Source organism: Euprymna scolopes, chromosome 46, assembly GCF_053919585.1.
Source record: "Euprymna scolopes isolate OS-2025 chromosome 46, ASM5391958v1, whole genome shotgun sequence".
Taxonomy (NCBI): domain Eukaryota; kingdom Metazoa; phylum Mollusca; class Cephalopoda; order Sepiida; family Sepiolidae; genus Euprymna; species Euprymna scolopes.
This window is the reverse complement of record NC_136527.1, coordinates 218,997,999-219,015,961: the sequence shown is the minus strand read 5'-3', so window position 1 is coordinate 219,015,961 and position 17,963 is coordinate 218,997,999. Positions and strand designations below refer to the sequence as shown.

The window sequence follows — 17,963 nt, the reverse complement described above, 5'->3', positions numbered from 1 at the left end:
TTTTTGTGTTTTATGTTTTGTGTGTTTTGTGTTTTATGTGTTTTATGTTTATGTGTTTTATGTTTATGTGTTTTGTGTGTTTTATGTTTTATGTGTTTTATGTGTTTTGTGTGTTTTATGTTTTATGTGTTTTGTGTGTTTTATGTGTTTTATGTTTTATGTGCTTTATGTGTTTTGTGTGTTTTATGTTTTATGTGTTTTGTGTGTTTTGTGTTTTGTGTTTTATTTGTATTGTATTTTATTTGTATTTTTTTATGTTTTACGTGTTTTGTGTTTTATGTTTAATGTGTTTTTTGTGTTTTATGTTTTATGTGTTTTATGTGTTTGTGTGTTTTATGTTTTATGTGTTTTATGTTTTTTGTGTTTTATGTGTTGTGTTTTATGTGTTTTGTGTTTTATGTGTTTTGTGTTTTATGTGTTTTGTGTTTTGTGTGTTCGTTTTATGTTTTATCTTTTATGTGTTTTGTGTTTTATGTGTTTTATGTGTTATGTGTTTTGTGTGTTTTGTGTTTTGTGTTTTGTGTGTTTTATGTTTTATGTGTTTTGTGTGTTTTTTGTGTTTTGTGTGTTTTATGTTTTATGTGTTTTGTGTGTTTTATGTTTTATGTGTTTTGTGTGTTGTGTGTTTTATGTTTTATGTGTTTAGTGTGTTTTATGTTTTATGTGTCTTGTGTGTTTTGTGTTTTATGTGTTTTATGTGTTTTATGTTTTATGTGTTTTGTGTGTTGTGTGTTTTATGTTTTATGTGTTTTACATAGATTTTAGATCCCTGATTGTAATTCTGTGAAAACAAATATTTCGAATATTTTCTGGAATTTTGAAGGTTAAAATATTATCAATGACCAGCGGAGTGGGGTGGGTGGGGGCTCTGATGACCACCCCAGGTGGCAAAGACAGTTGCTATGCCACTGTTCTTACCCATTATATCCAAACATTTATTGATGTCATTTAAAAGATCACTCAAGTTTATATTAACCTCATCATAAAGTTCTCTGTGACAATGTGGGTTTTCTTCCACACCCAGGTATATTCTCTTCCGACAAAGTTTAAGCTTTTTATAATATTATATAGGTAGATAATTGTAACCATTTTCATATGTTGCAGTATATCTTTCGTTTTGGTCTCTTGGTTTTACTGGATTCTGGACAAGAATTTATCTAGTCTGGTGGAGTATCCAGTTTCGTGCTGTTACTTGAGGTAAGATAACTCGGAGAAGCTAAGGTGGGTTAGCCATAGTGGGGGAGATCTTATTATGGGTGTGCATATGATTTTTAAGCGTTTTGACTTGGGCATTTCGGCAAAACAGTTGCCCGTCTCGAGCTTTCTATCGATTATGGGTGTGCATATGTCGTAACAAATTTTGTTTTTGACTGAACGAAGACCCACAAGCGCCGCACGAATACGGCCGCTCCCCGCTGTGTGATCGCAGATGCAGCAGCAAATTCGGTTTCTGTGCGAAACATGCGTTACAAATGTCGCATGAATATGGTTTCTCTCCAGTGTGTGTGCGGATGTGGCGCAGCAGATGCGATTCGTCCGAGAAAGAAGAATCGCACACCTCGCATGAAAAAGTTTTCTCGTCCGTGTGCCGTTGCATGTGCTGCAACAGACGTGACTTTTGGGTGAAAGACGAACCGCAATCAGCGCAGGAATACGGTTTGTTTCCAGCGTGCGTTTGAACATGCTGCACTAAATCAGCTTCCTGCGTAAACCGAGAGTCACATATGTTACAAAGATATAGTTTCTCGTCTGTGTGGATGCGCAAATGTTGCAACATGGCCGACTTTTGTCCGAAAGAATCTCCGCAGATTTCGCAAGTGTAAGGCTTCTCCTGGCTGTGCGTACGCAGATGTTTCACCAACTGCGATTTGTGCGTGAAGGAAGAGTTACACACTTCACAAGAATGCGGCTTTTCACCAGTGTGACGGCGCATGTGTTGTAGGAGCGTCGACTTCTGCGTAAAAGAAGAACCACATACTTCACAAGAATATGGTTTCTCTCCAGTGTGTGTTCGAATGTGTAGCAAGAGACGAGCCTTGTGTGGGAAAGCGGACCCACACACGTCACAAGCAAATGGTTTTTCTCCAGTGTGTATTCGCTTGTGTTGAAACATTGATGCTTTCTGCGCAAAAGCAGCCCCACAGGCATCGCACGAAAAGGGTTTCTCGCCTGTGTGGATCCGAACATGCTGCGTCAGATGTTGTTTCCTCGAGAATGAAACGGCACACGTTTCACAAGTATATGGTTTTTCTCCTGTATGTGTGCGCATATGCGTTGACCACTGTGATTTGTATGAAAAAGTTGCATCACAAACTTCGCAAGAATAGGGCTTCTCCGGAATGTCCGATTTCAAGTTGGTTATTGAAGTCGAAATAGTTGATATGTTTTCATTATATTCTTTGTCAGCAGATAAGGTTTCCAGATATTTCTCCATGTTTTCCGGTTTTATTTTGCATTAACCCTTATTCGTTATGAAGAAGTAAACAATATGATTCAATATGTCCCAGTTCAAAAATTATTTTATAAGTTTTCACGTTTTGTCTTTTTTTTTTAAAGAAGTTGGTTATCGAAGCTGAAATATTTTTACGTTACTCGTCCCAATAGTGTAGAAGCGCCGATTTTTTTTAATTTTTTAATTTTTTTTTTACATAGATGTCATCACTTGTCATAAAGAAATTGCTTTTTATTACTCGTCCCAATAGTGTAGAAGCGCCGATTTTTTTTTTTTTTTTTTACATAGATGTCATCACTTATCAAGGCCCAGGGGCCACTCGAGGATAAGAGTAATAGATGCCATCACTTATCAAGGCCCAGGGGCCACTCGAGGATAAGAGTAATAATCGATGATTATAAAGAAATTGCTTTTTATTACTCGTCCCAATAGTGTAGAAGCGCCAATTTTTTTCTTTTTTTTTATTCTAGGTATTTCTTCATGTTCTGCCATTTTGACATTTTGCAAGAATTGAAATGTTCAAAGTTTGGTTGAAAATATATTTTCAAAAAAAATCCTTGCAAAAAAAACAAAAAAAAAAATATTTTCTTGAAATTTTTTTTTTTTTTTTTGCAAGAATTAAAATATTCAGTTTGGTAGAAAAAAATATTTTCAAAACATTTTTTTTTAATTTTGCAAGAATTTAAATATAATTATTATAATAAATTCATTTTTTTTAAGTAGTTTTCCACGTGATCTTTGTTGGCAATATGATTTCTATGTTATTCTTAATCATAGTCAAAAGTATTATGGTTTCTGGAATGTCCCATTTCACATTGGTTATTGAAGTCGAAATATTCAATATGTTTTCCAGATAATCTTTGTTAGCAAATATGGTTTCTGTGTGTTTCTGTATGTTTTGTGGTTTTCTTTGTTGGCAAAGTCAAAAATGAGAACAGATACTATACTTTAATCATAGCCAAAAGTATTATGGTTTCTGGAATGTCCCATTTCACGTTGGTTATTGAAGTTGAAATATTCAATATGTTTTCCAAATAATCTTTGTCAGCAAATATGGTTTCTGTGTGTTTCTATATGTTTTGTAGTTTTCTTTGTTGGCAAAGTCAAAAATGAGAACAAATACTATACTTTAATCATAGCCAAAAGTATTATAGTTTCTGGAATGTCCCATTTCACATTGGTTATTGAAGTTGAAATATTCAATGTTTTCCAGATAATCCGAGAAAGGCTTTTTTCAGAGAAGCGCTCGGTCGACTCACTTCTTAAAACTTTTATATCACGTCTCCATGATAATATCTACGAGTTATGATTTCTATGTGTTTCTCTGTTTTGTTTTTTATTTTGCAAGAATAAGAATATTCAGTTTGATAGAAAATATATTAAGCATTTTTATAACTTTTTAAAGTCAAAAATGAGAACAGATACTATACTTTAATCATAGCCAAAAGTATTATGGTTTCTGGAATGTCCCATTTCACATTGGTTATTGAAGTTGAAATATTCGATATGTTTTCCAGATAATCTTTGTCAGCAAATATGTTTCTTTGTGTTTCTATGTTTTGTGGTTTTCTTTGTCGACAAAGTCAAAAATGAGAACAGATACTATACTTTAATCATAGCCAAAAGTATTATGGTTTCTATATGTTTTGTGGTTTCACGGTTTCTTCACAGTATATTACATATTTTAAAGTTACAATCAATTATGTCAATTCACTCGTAACCGGTTAAAGGATGTAAAAGCGATGGTAAAAATTCTTAGTGATTAAGGTTTGACAGTGAAGTTTAAGTATGTGAAGACTGATGACAATCCTGCTGACTTTGTCACGAGGGGTATGTCCCTGAACAAATTTAAAATGATTTTTACTCGTTGGTTATTCGGGCCTGAATGGTTGAGAGGAGATAACTTGATCTGGCCTAGTTATGACCTGAATTGTCTTAATCCGGCTAGCCAGATGTTGATCAGTACAGTTACTAGTTGTGAACCTGTCTTTCAGGGCAGTTATATAATTGAAGTAGAGAGATTTTCTTCGCTGAAGAAGCTCATTGGAGTTTTGATTGCTGTATTCCGATTTATATCAAAAATGAGAGGTATTGTTCTCGACTCTAGTATTAAGGCGAGATTGTACTTGCTCAGAATGACACAAGGACTGTTCCTTTCTAAGGAAGGATTATTTGTCTAAGTCTGATGGCGGTGAAGCCCCCCCTTTGGTTTCTAAATTTAATTTATTTTTGGATGATGAAGGATTGATTCGCTCACGAGGTAGAATTGGTAAATCTACTTATTTTTCTGATGCAGTCCTTCATCCTATTCTCCTTCCCAAGTCTTGTCATGTTACAAGTTTGATATTCATGGATTGTCTTTTGAAGTGTAAGCATCTGGGAATTGCTGCTACGCTTAGCAAATTCAGAATGTTGGGATTTTGAGCCGAGACGGGCATTGAAGTATTTTGCTTTGGATACAGGAAAATCTGAAAATACAAAATATGAAAAAATTAATGTTGCAGATTGAAGGGGACAAATTTTGGTATTTAGAGAAATGAAGTTGAATATAATCCCTATATAAATAAAATGAACTCATTTTTTCCCGTCTGATTTTGACATTAATAGGATTAAAAATCAAGATATTTCATGCAAATATAATATGCACAAACGGCAGAACAATATCTGAGGTGTGTTATAGGCTTATTATTTCTCAAATTCCTCGATAATCTTAGATTTCTATACTTTTTCTGCTGAGAAGTCACGGCGAAAATCGGTTAAGATCAATGGAAGTGGTAAAATATTTTCTCTCTAATAAATTCCTCCTCCCCCTGCCACCACTTAACACCGTTTGGGGATCGTTCACAAGGAACAGTTGAGAAGAGAACACCGGTTTGGCTTCGTAGTTCTTTCATGTGAAGTTATTTAAAATCACTAAACTAAGCTGCAGTGCTCTGTGGCATAGTGGTTAGCGTGCTGGACAATTCACATTATATTTTCACGTTCGCGCCAACCTACCGTAGTCGTTTTTTTTTTTTTCCTAAACAACTGGAATGGACTTTTCTTGGTGGCCGAACTGTTAATGTTGCAGATGTTTGTTTTTTTTTTTTCACACTTTATTTTCCTACTTTTACTCATGACTCCGGGTTTGATCCTTCCTACTTACCTACCATAACATTTTTTAAAACTCCCCCCCCCCGTCCCGGAAACAAACACTCAGGCAACGCCGGGTACCCCCGCTAGTCTATGAATATAAAAGCGAAAATGTGTGTATGTTTGTGTGTTCGCTTTTTGTGTATGTCCAAGAAAGGCTTTTTTCAGAGAAGCGCTCGGTCGACTCACTTCTTAAAACTTTTATATCACATCTCCATGATAATATCTACGAGTTAACAACGAGCGTCGCCTGTCTATTTAATTTGCTCGACTTTGAAAAGATAAATATTCAACATTTTTCGATCGCCGTGTGTGTATTAAGCTTTTTCATATAATAAAAGCAAAACGAATTTTTTATTTTTACATAGGCGTCACCACTTATCAAGGCCGATAGGCCACTCAAGGATAAGGGCGAAAGAGTGTAGAGTAGTCAAAAGGACAATATAGTAATCGATAGTAATGGAAGTTCGGTAAATTTGTTAACTTAAGTGGAACGGCTCATCAGAAACTTGTTCACATTGGACTTGAAGACAACCATATTATAGACAGCTGGAAAGCAGGAAAACGGAAGACAATTCCACAGGCATGCTGTTTTAAGAAAGAAGCTTTGATCATGGAATCTATGTTTAGGTTTAGACACAGATAAAGAGTGTGGAAAATTATTGATAATGTTTTCAGCTAGTCTAGTGTTTCTTGTGAAAGTTTGGCGAGGGGGGACCATAGATTGAAGCTCAGTCGAACACTTTCCATGAAAATAACAATAAAACAGAGACAAACTCGCAACATCTCTTCTGTGAGACAGAGGTTGCAGCGAAGAGAAAAGGACATCTCCCACCAGGCCACGAAGTCTATTTTGAACCCTATCAAGGCAGGACAAGTCCTTTCTAGCAGCTCCTGCCCAGATGTGGCAACAGTATTCCATCCTTGGACGTATCTGGCTCTTATATAGGTAGAGAATTGCATCAGCAGTGAGATATCTACTGGATCAATAGAAGGATCCCACCATTTTTCCAGCAACCTTGGCAACAGATTTGATGTACGTATTCCATTTAAGATCAGGAGTAAAGGTCAAGCCCAGAAGCCTGTCAAACCTTGAGGCCTCCCCAAGACGAGAGCCATTCATTTTAATTGATGCCGGTATTTTTCCAGAAACATCCAAAAGAAATCAGCTTTGATAAATGTGGAATTTTTCCATATATTGTGCAATTGCTATTCATTTTGGATAATCCCCCACAACGTCTTGGGGAAACAAAAAAAATAAAAATTAAAAATGCTTCCCCGCAGTGAATTAAATACTGCCCCGTGGTCAAAGTTGACCTCATTAAGTCATTAACTACGGGCACCTGCCAATTCTAATTACTTAAATAAATTCAAATGTATTTCCATTACAATTTCGTGGTGGCCTAGTGGTTAACGTCACACATGTTTTTTCACACTTTAACTCAAGGGTTCAGGTTCGATCCTTCATACTTACCTACCAAAACTTTTGTTTTATTTTACTATTTTTATACTTACATGAAAAGGGGAGAGCCCTTATCATGTAACATATATATATATATGTGTATATATATATGTATATATATATATATATATGTATATATATATGTATATATATATATATATATGTATATATATGTGTATATATGTATATAGGTGCCCGGCAAACTCGTCCCGGGAAAACTCGTCTCCGGAAAACTCGTCTCAGGAAAACTCGTCTCCGGAAAACTCGTCTCCGGAAAACTCGTCCCCTTTCGCTAGGTAGGAAAACTGGTCCCTTATTGAATAAATATCGATTGAAAACACATTTTATGATCATTCTTGAAGGAGATATTATTTTTTAAAATAGACTATAGCCCCCACCCCTAATATTTTTTAAAAATATTTTTACTTGTTTAATGTTTTTTTTTTTAAATAAAATCAATTTTCTAACTTCAACTCAAGGGTTCAGGTTCGATCCTTCATACTTACCTCCCAAAACTTTTGTTCTATTTTACCCCTCACCCGACACAAACACCCGGGTGTTTTGATTTACCCAAAACCACACACACCTCCAAACTATTTTGTGTGAGCTAAACAATTGTGATTCCACATTCCTTATTTTCAATGACATCATGTATTTATTTTAACTTATGATCGGAATTCTCAATTCCAAATCTAGCTTCCCAGGTTCGAATTCTCGGCTATCCTATCTCATATTGGGGACATAAACAGGTATATATAAAGAGAGAGACAGTTCTGTATATATATAATAGACATTGACATGTAATACACAATGAGAGGTGTTTTGATTTACCCAAAACCACACACACCTCCAAACACCCGAGCAACACTGTGTATCCCTGCTAGTATAAATATAAAAAGCAAAAGTGGCGCACATATCCTTGTTATTAGAATGACGTATGTATTATTCTTTGGTATTAGGAAGAGTCTTAGTGTGATATCTAGAGACAGACACTTAGAAAATCGATTTTATTTAAAAAAAAAAACATTAAACAAGTAAAAATATTTTTAAAAAATATTGGGGGGGGGCTATAGTCTATTTTAAAAAATAATATCTCCTTCAAGAATGATCATAAAATGTGTTTTCAATCGATATTTATTCAATAAGGGACCAGTTTTCCTACCTAGCGAAAGGGGACGAGTTTTCCGGAGACGAGTTTTCCCGAGACGAGTTTTCCGGAGACGAGTTTGCCGGGCACCTATATACATATATACACATATATATACATATATATATACATATATATATATTATATATATATATGTTACATGATAAGGGCTGTCCCCTTTTCATGTAAGTATAAAAATAGAGAGATTTAGTTAAAATGAAAATGAAATAGAATAGACGAAATTCGAACCTTGTAAATTAGGTTTAGAAATAGATAACGAGAGAGAATTAGAAAATGGAATGTAAAACAAACCATTGTTTAGCTCAGAGATAAAATAGTTTCAAGAAAAGAATGTGGGTTTACAAGTCTGTTATGAAAAATTCAATTGAGGAACGCAACTATACAAGATAATTTAATAAACATGTTTTTAACATATTGGAAAAATAGGTTATTGGGAATATCGGGAATATTGGGAATAAATGCCGGAAACTAACAATAAAAAAAACAAAAAAAATTCCGGAAATTATTCTCTATTAGAGTAGATAAAGTTAGGATATAATACAGTGCCATTAGCAAAGAAAAAGTTACTAATGAAAACTTTATATATACTATTACTTTATTTAAGTAGTATATATACTATTACTGCAAGCTTGCCTGTATGGAAAATGCTTGCTTCCTTGCTGGCCAATCAAACCATCTAATATAGTTAGCCTTATTTTTCAATTACATTCGAAATATAATACAGTGCCATTAGCAAAGAAAAAGTTTCCTATGAAAACGAACCTCCTAAAGTAAAACCTTGAATAATTATCTAAACTCGAATGTAAATTAATATTAAGCCGACTTTACAAATTGATAATAGTTAATTATCGGATTTTAATTAATTATAAGGTGAAACTCTAATGATTCAAACTCGATCGATAACGACAAACTTCCACCCATTAATATGGGAGGGGAGATTATCATCAAAAGTGTCCTGAATTGTTAACTTAGCACCGGACTTACTACTTAGATATAAATAAGTCACTTGTACCCATTCCCCTCCTACCCTTTTTTTTTTCTTAATGGAGAGTAGATAATACAATGGATGTGTTATCGGCAGCTCCAGTAACTCTCGCTTCTCCTTTTGGTAAACATTTTCGTCTGGGCTGACGTTATCTGCCTGATAGTCAGGGACCCGAACCTTGGAATAACCACTAAGGAGGCTGTCCTATCAGCAGGTGCAAAGTACTGGGGCTGCTGTATTGCCATTTGGTGAATGGATTCTGGACCATGCAGTAGTCTCTGGTGGTGCCTCTCGATGCTATACTAGTGGGTAATTGTTACGGCTTTACCTTATCATGTGCTGCAAAAAAAAAAAAAAAATCCCGTCTTTGCTCTCTTACTTTCCCTCTCTGTACTGCTCTAACCAAGTATGCTGACCTGTTCCACAAATCCCAAAATCCTCAACATGAAATATTTCTAAAAAGAAAACACGAATAAACCTAGAACCCCATCCTCCAACATAGACCCCTACTACCATGTCTCCTTCTCCAACATCAGGGGTTTACGTTCTAACCTTCCAGAGGTTGAAACCCAATTACAGGAGACGAAACCTGACATATTCTTTCTAAGCGAAACTGGAATAGGGCCGACCACCTGCCTAGATGAGTTCATAATTAATGGATGCTCTAACTTAACATCTAAATCTGACCCCCAAGATCGCTATGGGCATGGAATATGTGCCTACATTAAAGATGGCTCCCACGTGGCAGGGATATCTCCAGAGAAGACCCTAATCTACCTTATATGAGCTTCTGGGTTGCACTTGCTTACACCACCACATTTATATTTGCCCTCTATCGCCCCCCCTACAACAGCGAAAATTGACCACATCCTGTCTACTCATCCCTCAGCTAACATTCACATTTGCAGTGACTTCAATGTCCATAATGTGGAATGGCTGACCCATTCAAATAAGACAGACGATGAGGGGAGGTTCTGTCATGATTTTGCCATTGCCTATGACCTCACTCAGATTGTTCGGGAGCCCACCCGTGTGCCCGATTCTACAGGTCAGTACGCAAGCCTTCTAGACTTTTTTCTATCAACTATGCTCATATTCCGTTCTATCTCCTCTGCGATCCTCTGACTACTGCGTCGTATCAGTTGAGATAAAAATGAAATATAATAAATCTACAGACATACCTCTCCACCGTACTGTATACCGATACTCTATGGCTGACTGGGATAGCTTCCATACATTCATATCTGATCTACCTCTCCATTCCATGTTTAAAAAGGATGTGTCCTCTATAGTATCAGATCTGACCGAATGGTTACTTGTAAGCATAGGCCAATTCATACCATCCAAAAAATTCCAACAAAACCCTAACAGCCAGCCACAGTTCTCCCCTGAACGTGCTGCTGCCATCGCACACAGAAATCACTTTTTCCGTAGCTACCAACGTAATAGATGCACTGAAACTAAAGCTGCTTTCAGGACCGCCAGCAACCACTGTAAAAGAGTAATAAAAAATGCAAGAGAGCTATATACTCAATCCGTTAAATCCAAAGTAGCTGAGCAGCGGCTTGGTTCCCACCAGTTCTGGCAAATAGCAAATAGGATCCTGAACAGAAACGTGCGTTCTATCCCAACCATTATCAATGGACCAGAGGTCATCTTGACAGCATCCGACAAGGCGAAACTATTTGCCAAAAACTTTGCGGCAAATTCTACCCTGTGCGACGAAGGCCATCAACTCCCCGTATTCCCTCCTATAACAGACAACACGCTATGCAACATACAAATATTTGTGCGTGAGGTCGCCAAGCTAATCAAGAACCTTGACTCCAGTAAAGCAACTGGTCCTGACGGTATTCCAATTATAGTGTTAAAAAAATTACAACCAGAACTTGTCAAACTGTTTAAGCATTGCCTTAAGGAGAAGTGCTTCCCAACACCCTGGAAAACCTCATCAGTATGCCCTGTATTTAAGAACTCAGGTGATAAGTCATCCCCCTCTCAGTACAGACCAATAAGTCTCCTGTGTGTCATGAGTAAGTTGCTGGAATCCACAATAAATAGAAAAATAGTCAACCACCTCAGCAGAAATAACCTTCTTAGTGACACACAATATGGTTTCCGTTCTTCTAGATCTACAGCAGATGTGCTAACGGTTATATCTCATAGGATTAGTGAATCTCTTGACAAAGGCTTCATTTCTAGGGCAATTGCTCTTGACATATCAAAGGCCTTCGATAAGGTTTGGCATAAAGGCCTACTACACAAGATTTCCTGCTACGGTATAACTGGAAATGTTTTCTCAATCATTAAATCATTTCTCTCTGATAGGCTCATAAGAGTAGTGGTTGATGGGCAGAAATCAGAGGCCCACAGTATTAATGCTGGTGTCCCTCAGGGGCCCATACTGGGCCCAACTCTCTTCCTGATCTCCCAAAACACATACTAAAATCCTTCGTTAACATCTATGCTGATGACATGACCATCTATGGCAACACATCAAAGGCCGTAAATGACAAAGTTCTCTCTGATTCTCTCTCCTCTGATCTTGAGCACGTGGTACAGTGGGGAAAGAGGTGGCTGGTTTACTTTAATGCATCTAAAACCGAGCTCCTATCTCTACATCATAAACGCTCTGATCCCAATCTGGCATCAATTGAAATGGATGTTTCTCGTCTAGGGGAGGCCCCATGTTTTGATAAGCTTCTGGGTTTGACCTTTACTCCTGATCTTAAATGGAACACATACATCAAGTCTGTAGCCAAGGTCGCTGGAAAGATCGTGGGATCCTTCTACCGCTCCAGAAGATATCTCACTAATGAGGCAATTCTCTATCTATATAAGAGCCAAGTACGTCCAAAGATGGAGTACTGCTGCCACATCTGGGCAGAGGTCAAAATAGACTTCGTGGCTTGGTGGGGGATAGCCTTTTCTCTACCCTGCAACCTCTTTCCCACAGAAGAGATGTAGCGAGCTTGTTGTTGTTCTATCTTTATTTCCATGGCAAGTGCTCGTCTGAGCTCAAATCTCTGGTCCCCCCTCGCCAATCTTTCTCAAAAAACACCCGACTAGCTGAAACCACCGTCAATAATTTCCCCCACTCCCTATCTGTGCCTAAATCAAAACGTAGATTCCATGAACAAAGCTTCTTTCTTAGAACTGCACGCCTGTGGAACTCTGTTCTGCTTGCCTGTTTCCCTCCCGACTTCAACCTGGATGTCTTCAAGTCCAACACAAACAAATTCCTGATGAACCGCCCCCCCCCCCAAGTAATGACACCTTATCAATTCTCCAATATTATTGCAACACTATCCCTTTGATTACTGTACACACAATAACCGTTATCCCCGAGTGGCCATTGGGCCTTGATAAGTGGTGAACTCCATGTAAAAAAAAAAAATTGATACTTATGCAGAATATGGATCATGCTGAGATAATAATATTGTTATTTAGAAAGCCATTCTTTACATAGGGAGGGGAGGGTGTTTTGTGTACTTTGACCTAACAATTTAATAAATTGCTACTTATGCAGAATACTGACTGTGCTGAAATAATAACGTTATTATTTAGAAAGCCATTCTTAATATGGGGTGTTTTTTTAACTATTCTTGTACCCCCTTGATGTAATTTCCCCTGACAAACCCGACAAGCAGCAAAATCCCACCCCTTCACAGTAGAGATCTCTAGATGTAAGAAAGCTTTCTACTCCAATAGTTTCTTCCCCAGAACTGCCAGACTTTGGAACTCCCTTCCGAGTCCCTGCTTCCCCAATTGTACTGACATGCAGAAGTTCAAGTGTAATGTGAAACAACATCCCTACATAGTGCCTCTGTATGACACTATTGGTGTCATGAATGCTTGCAGCGAGGTGTATATTGTTGTGAGAGGAGGTATTTGACCGGATGGGATAGAGGAAGAGAGGGCAGAAGCGGGAGTGTTGATGTCTGATTGGGACAAAACAGAAATGTCTATGGGATTTTGTCAGAAAGAGAAAAAACAAATAATAATTTTTTTTTTTTTTACACAGTGATCACCACTTATCAAGGCCCGGAAGCCACTTAGGGATAAGGGTTATTGCAAGTACATTAAGTTAGTGAGGAGATTTGCTGAAGGGTTTACTTAAGGGGCGGTTCATTAGGAATTTGTTAACATTGGACTTGAAGACATCCAAGTTGTAGTCCGGAGGGAAGCAGGCAGGCGGAACAGAGTTCCACAGGCGTGCAGTTCTAAGAAAGAAGCTTTGTTCATGGAATCCGCGTTTTGATTTAGGCACAGATATAGAGTGGGGGAAATTTTTCACAGTGGATTCAGCTAGATGGGTGTTTTTCGTGAAAGATTGGCGAGGGGGGACCAGAGATTGGAGTTCAGACGAGCACCTACCATGGAAATAACGATAAAACAAGGATAGGCTCGCAACGTCTCTTCTGTGGGAGAGAGGTTGCAGGGTAGAGAAAAGGGCATCCCCCACTAAGCCACGAAGTCTATTTTGTACTCTGTCAAGGCAGGATAGGCTGTTTTTGGCCGCTCCTGCCCAGATATGGCAGCAGTATTCCATCATTGGACGTACTTGGCTTTTATATAGATAGAGAATTGCATCAGTAGTGAGATTGTTTTTATCTCATTGTCATTATATATCTGTTAACATGAAAGGTTGTTTTTAAAACCTCTGTCGAGAGATTTGAAGAGATCCACAATCCCTTAGCTGATTAAGGCTGACAACTGAGAATGGGGGTCAAGGGTAAGGGTCGCCACAAAGCATTGTTCAACCTGGAATGACTAATCACTCCTAATTTGATAAGTAAAAATCTCAGTACAAATTAATAGGATAAAAGGGAGGGAGATGTGCTGAGTGGACAAGACGAAGGGTAAGCTCCAAGAGGGAGAAAGAAAGGGTGTTTGTAACCACTCTCTGAAGGAGAGGTGTGTGGAAACAGGGTTTGGATTTAGAAAAAGGAATTCTAAATTGAGAAGAGTCGTAGCCAGCAAACCAAACGGCTGGGCTAGTCAAGCGCTACTGATTTGGGAGCCCTCAGGGCCTGATGTTATGATGTTAACTAGCCTGTGTTAATGGGAAATCTGTGACTTTACTTGTCTGGTCTTACATCGTTTCACTGCTATAGTCAGTCACCTCAATTTAGACAGTAGCTGTTATGAAGTAATGAAATTAATAGTTTGTTATTCTTATAAACCGGAGTTCTGTTTGTTTGTGGTGAGGACTCTTCATTTTGCAGCAAGCCGCAAGGACCAGCGGAGTGATTGATGCACCCACAGACTACCTACACAGGGTAGGTTGGTTGGTTGTTTTGTTTTATGACATATCAACCCTTTTTGGGTTATTTAATGCCGAATCCATAGATTTTGAAGAAAAATTTTTTTAATAGAATATATTTTTTGTTTTCACGTCGGTTTCTATTTAACCCATAATGGGACCCTAACAGGACCTACCACTCAGGGTCAGAGTGGACCTGGGAGCAATGGTAATTAAAGGGTGGTTCCACACTCCCCAAAGCCCACAAGCTGGGGCCTCACCACTGGATATAGTTTAAGGTCATATCCAGGACCCCTACACAGGGTAGGAGACGATTTGATTGAGAGGCAAAGCGCCCCACCATGAAAACACAGTGGGTGAGGACGACCAACAGGCCAAGTTGTGACGGGACAATGTACGATCGAAAGAACACCTGTCATATCGGGTGGAATCCGACGAGGTTAAGGACAACGGTGTGGTTGGTGCAGTATCGTTACCGTTATACCTGTAGATTATGTCCCTGATAGCAGTCCTCTACATCAAAGTGACAATATGCCTTATTTAGAAAGCCATTTTTTTTTTTTTTTACATAGGCATCACCACATTATCAAGGCCAAGAGGCCACTCAAGGATAAGGGTTAAAGAGTGTACAGTAGAAATTGGACAATATAGTAATCATTAGTAATGAAAATTTGGTAAATTTGATAACTTATATGGAACCGCTCATCAAGAACTTATTTACTTTAGACTTGAACACAACCATATTGCAGTCAGCCGGAAAGCAGGAAAACGGAAGACAATTCCACAGGCGTGCAGTTCTAAGAAAAAAGCTTTGTTCATGGAATCTACGATTAGGTTTAGGCACAGATAAAGAGTGGGGGGAATTATTGATAGTGTTTACAGCTAGACCAGTGTTTCTTGTGAAAGTTTGGCGAGGGGGAACATGTGGAGGGTGTTTTGTAATTATTTTGTACTTTCACCTAACAATTTAATAAACTGATAATTATGCAGAATACGGACCATGCTGAAATAATAACGTTCTTATTTAGAAAGCCATTCTTAACATAGGGAGGATGTTTTGTAACTCTTCTGTACTTTCACCTAAAAATTAAATTGATAATTATGCAGAATACAAACTGTGCTGAAATAGTCATGTTATTAATTTAGAAACCCATTCTTAACATAGAGAGGGTTTTGTATATTCTGTACTTTCACCTAACAATTAAATTGATAATTATGCAGAATACAAACTGTGCTGAAATAGTCATAGGCACTAATAAGGAGTGGGGAAAATTTTTGACAGTGGTTTCAGCTAGGCGGGTGTTTATCATGAAAGATTAGCAACGGGGGACCAGAGATTGGAGTGTTTTTATTTAATGTAACATGTTTATTCAGCTCGAAAAGCATAGTGTTTACCGATGCATTGGAAAATTAAAAATGGCGCCCGACTTTCTCTCTGACACGTTAAGTTTGGGAAAAGCAGTTAAAAATAAAAAGCTAGACAAAATACTGGTAAAAAAAACACCGAATATATGTTACCGTGACATAGGCTGACATATATTCATGTCAGCCTATGTCACAGTAAGATATAATGAGCGAGTTTCTAACAGTATTTTATCTAGTTTTTTTTTTTATTTTTAACTCCTTTTCCCAAACTTACCGTGTTCAACAGGGAGTCGGGCGCCATTTTTAATTTTCCACTAAATTGGTAAACACTGTATGTTTTGAGCTGAATAAACATGTTACATTAAATAAAAACACTAAAAACTTGTCTAGTTAGGTAGAAAAGTAACTTATCTTGCCTTTGATATCATTTATTTGTTATATATTTGGTTTTTTTTTTTTTACCATTTTTTCGAATCTATGTGTACATTAATACAAACCCATATAGCGTTATTATTTCAGGCTGGTCCGTAAACTGCAAAACGAATCTATATATGCAGTAATACAGACCCATATTTTGTTTTTTTTTATCTTTTTTGGGGCCGGAGATTATAGTTACAAGGAATTATTAACAGGAAAATTGCTGCAAGTACAGATTAGCACATGAGGCGATAAACATATATTTAATAATAAGATGTTCCGAACGCGCCTCTGTACTAAAAAAGAACCCATAAAAATTTCAAAAAAAAAAAATAAATAAATAAAAAATACTGAAAAATTTCGTTAAAATCCCTTAAAAATAACAAAAAAAAAGGTAAATTTTTACATAGTTTCCGCGTTTACATTTTCCTTAAAAATTATGACCTTTAAAGTTCTCGGCTATGCTGAAAACGAATATCGTATTCAAATTTTCCGCAAATAAGTAGTTTTCCAGATATTAAGCAATATAAATTTATATATTATATCTGGTGGTGGTGGCCATCTTGGTGCGCGTGTACTAAGATGGCCACCAGATATAATATATAAATTTACATTGCTAAATATCTGGAAAACTACTTTTTTGCGGAAAATTTAAGTACGATATTTGTTTTCAGCATACTCGAAAACCTCTTCGGTCATCATGTTAAAGGAGAAAACCAAGTAAAAATGAATAATAATAAAAAAAAAAAGGGTTCTTTGTTTGCATGCGAAATTAAAACGTTGGTTTATCCATATTAAAAACAAAAAGGGAAACACAATAGTTCGGACGCGCCTCTCCTCTGTACTAAAAAAGAACCCACCACTTGAAATAAAAGAAAGCCACAAAATTCAATTAATACTTACTTGTGTAGTCTTTGCTTTCAAAAAAAAAAAGAAATGTTTTGTTTTTACAAAATCGGGCGAAATTTCACCGATGATGACGTCACTGATTCAAGATGGCGGCCAAAATGGCTGAAAATTTGCATAAAATTTAAAAAAAAACTAAAAAATGAATCATTAATAATTGATAACATTGAAATAATAATAATAATAATTATTAATATTTTATTTATTTTATAAAATAGAAAGAACACACTCATGGCCGGCGCATTTAAAATCTCAAATGGCAAGCCAGCCGGTCCTAAAACAAAAAAAACGGTGTTTGTACAAAACTCTTTTTTACAAATACAATTGCAGAAACAGGGGACATAACTCAGATTGCTTATTTTAACTTATTTATTTGTAGGTGACCATGTTAAAGGATAATATTAAGATGAAAACCAAGTAAAAATGAATAATGATAAAAAAGGGTTTCTTTGTTTGCATGCGAAATTAAAACGTTGGTTTATCCATATTAAAAACAAAAAGAGAAACACAATAGTTCGGACGCGCCTCTGTACTAAAAAAGAACCAACCACTTGAAAAAAGAAAGCTACAAAATTCAATTAATACTTACTTGTGTATTCTTTGCTAATCTGCTTTAAAAAAAAAAAGAAATGTTTCGTTTTGTTTTTACAAAATTGGCGAAATTTCACCGATGATGACGTCACTGATTCAAGATGGCGGCCAAAATGGCTGAAAATTTGCATAAAATTTTAAAAAAAACTAAAAAAAATGAATCATTTTTTTTAATAATTGATAACATTAAAATAATAATTATTATTATTATCTTATTTA

General features: G+C 36.7%; 1 protein-coding gene across 1 annotated transcript in view; it reads right to left on the bottom strand.

Moving 5' to 3' along the window:
* Nucleotides 1-443: 443 nt before the first annotated feature.
* LOC145270364 (uncharacterized) overlaps nt 444-17,963 on the bottom strand; it is a 126,211-nt gene continuing 108,691 nt past the window's right edge. Inside the window, exons 5-6 of the mRNA XM_080126013.1 lie at nt 4,732-4,920; nt 444-2,457 (exon numbers count right to left, since the gene is read on the bottom strand). Coding sequence (XP_079982139.1) covers nt 1,325-2,457; nt 4,732-4,920 — 1,322 coding nt within the window. The 3' untranslated portion in view covers nt 444-1,324. The remainder of the gene's footprint in view (nt 2,458-4,731; nt 4,921-17,963) is intronic.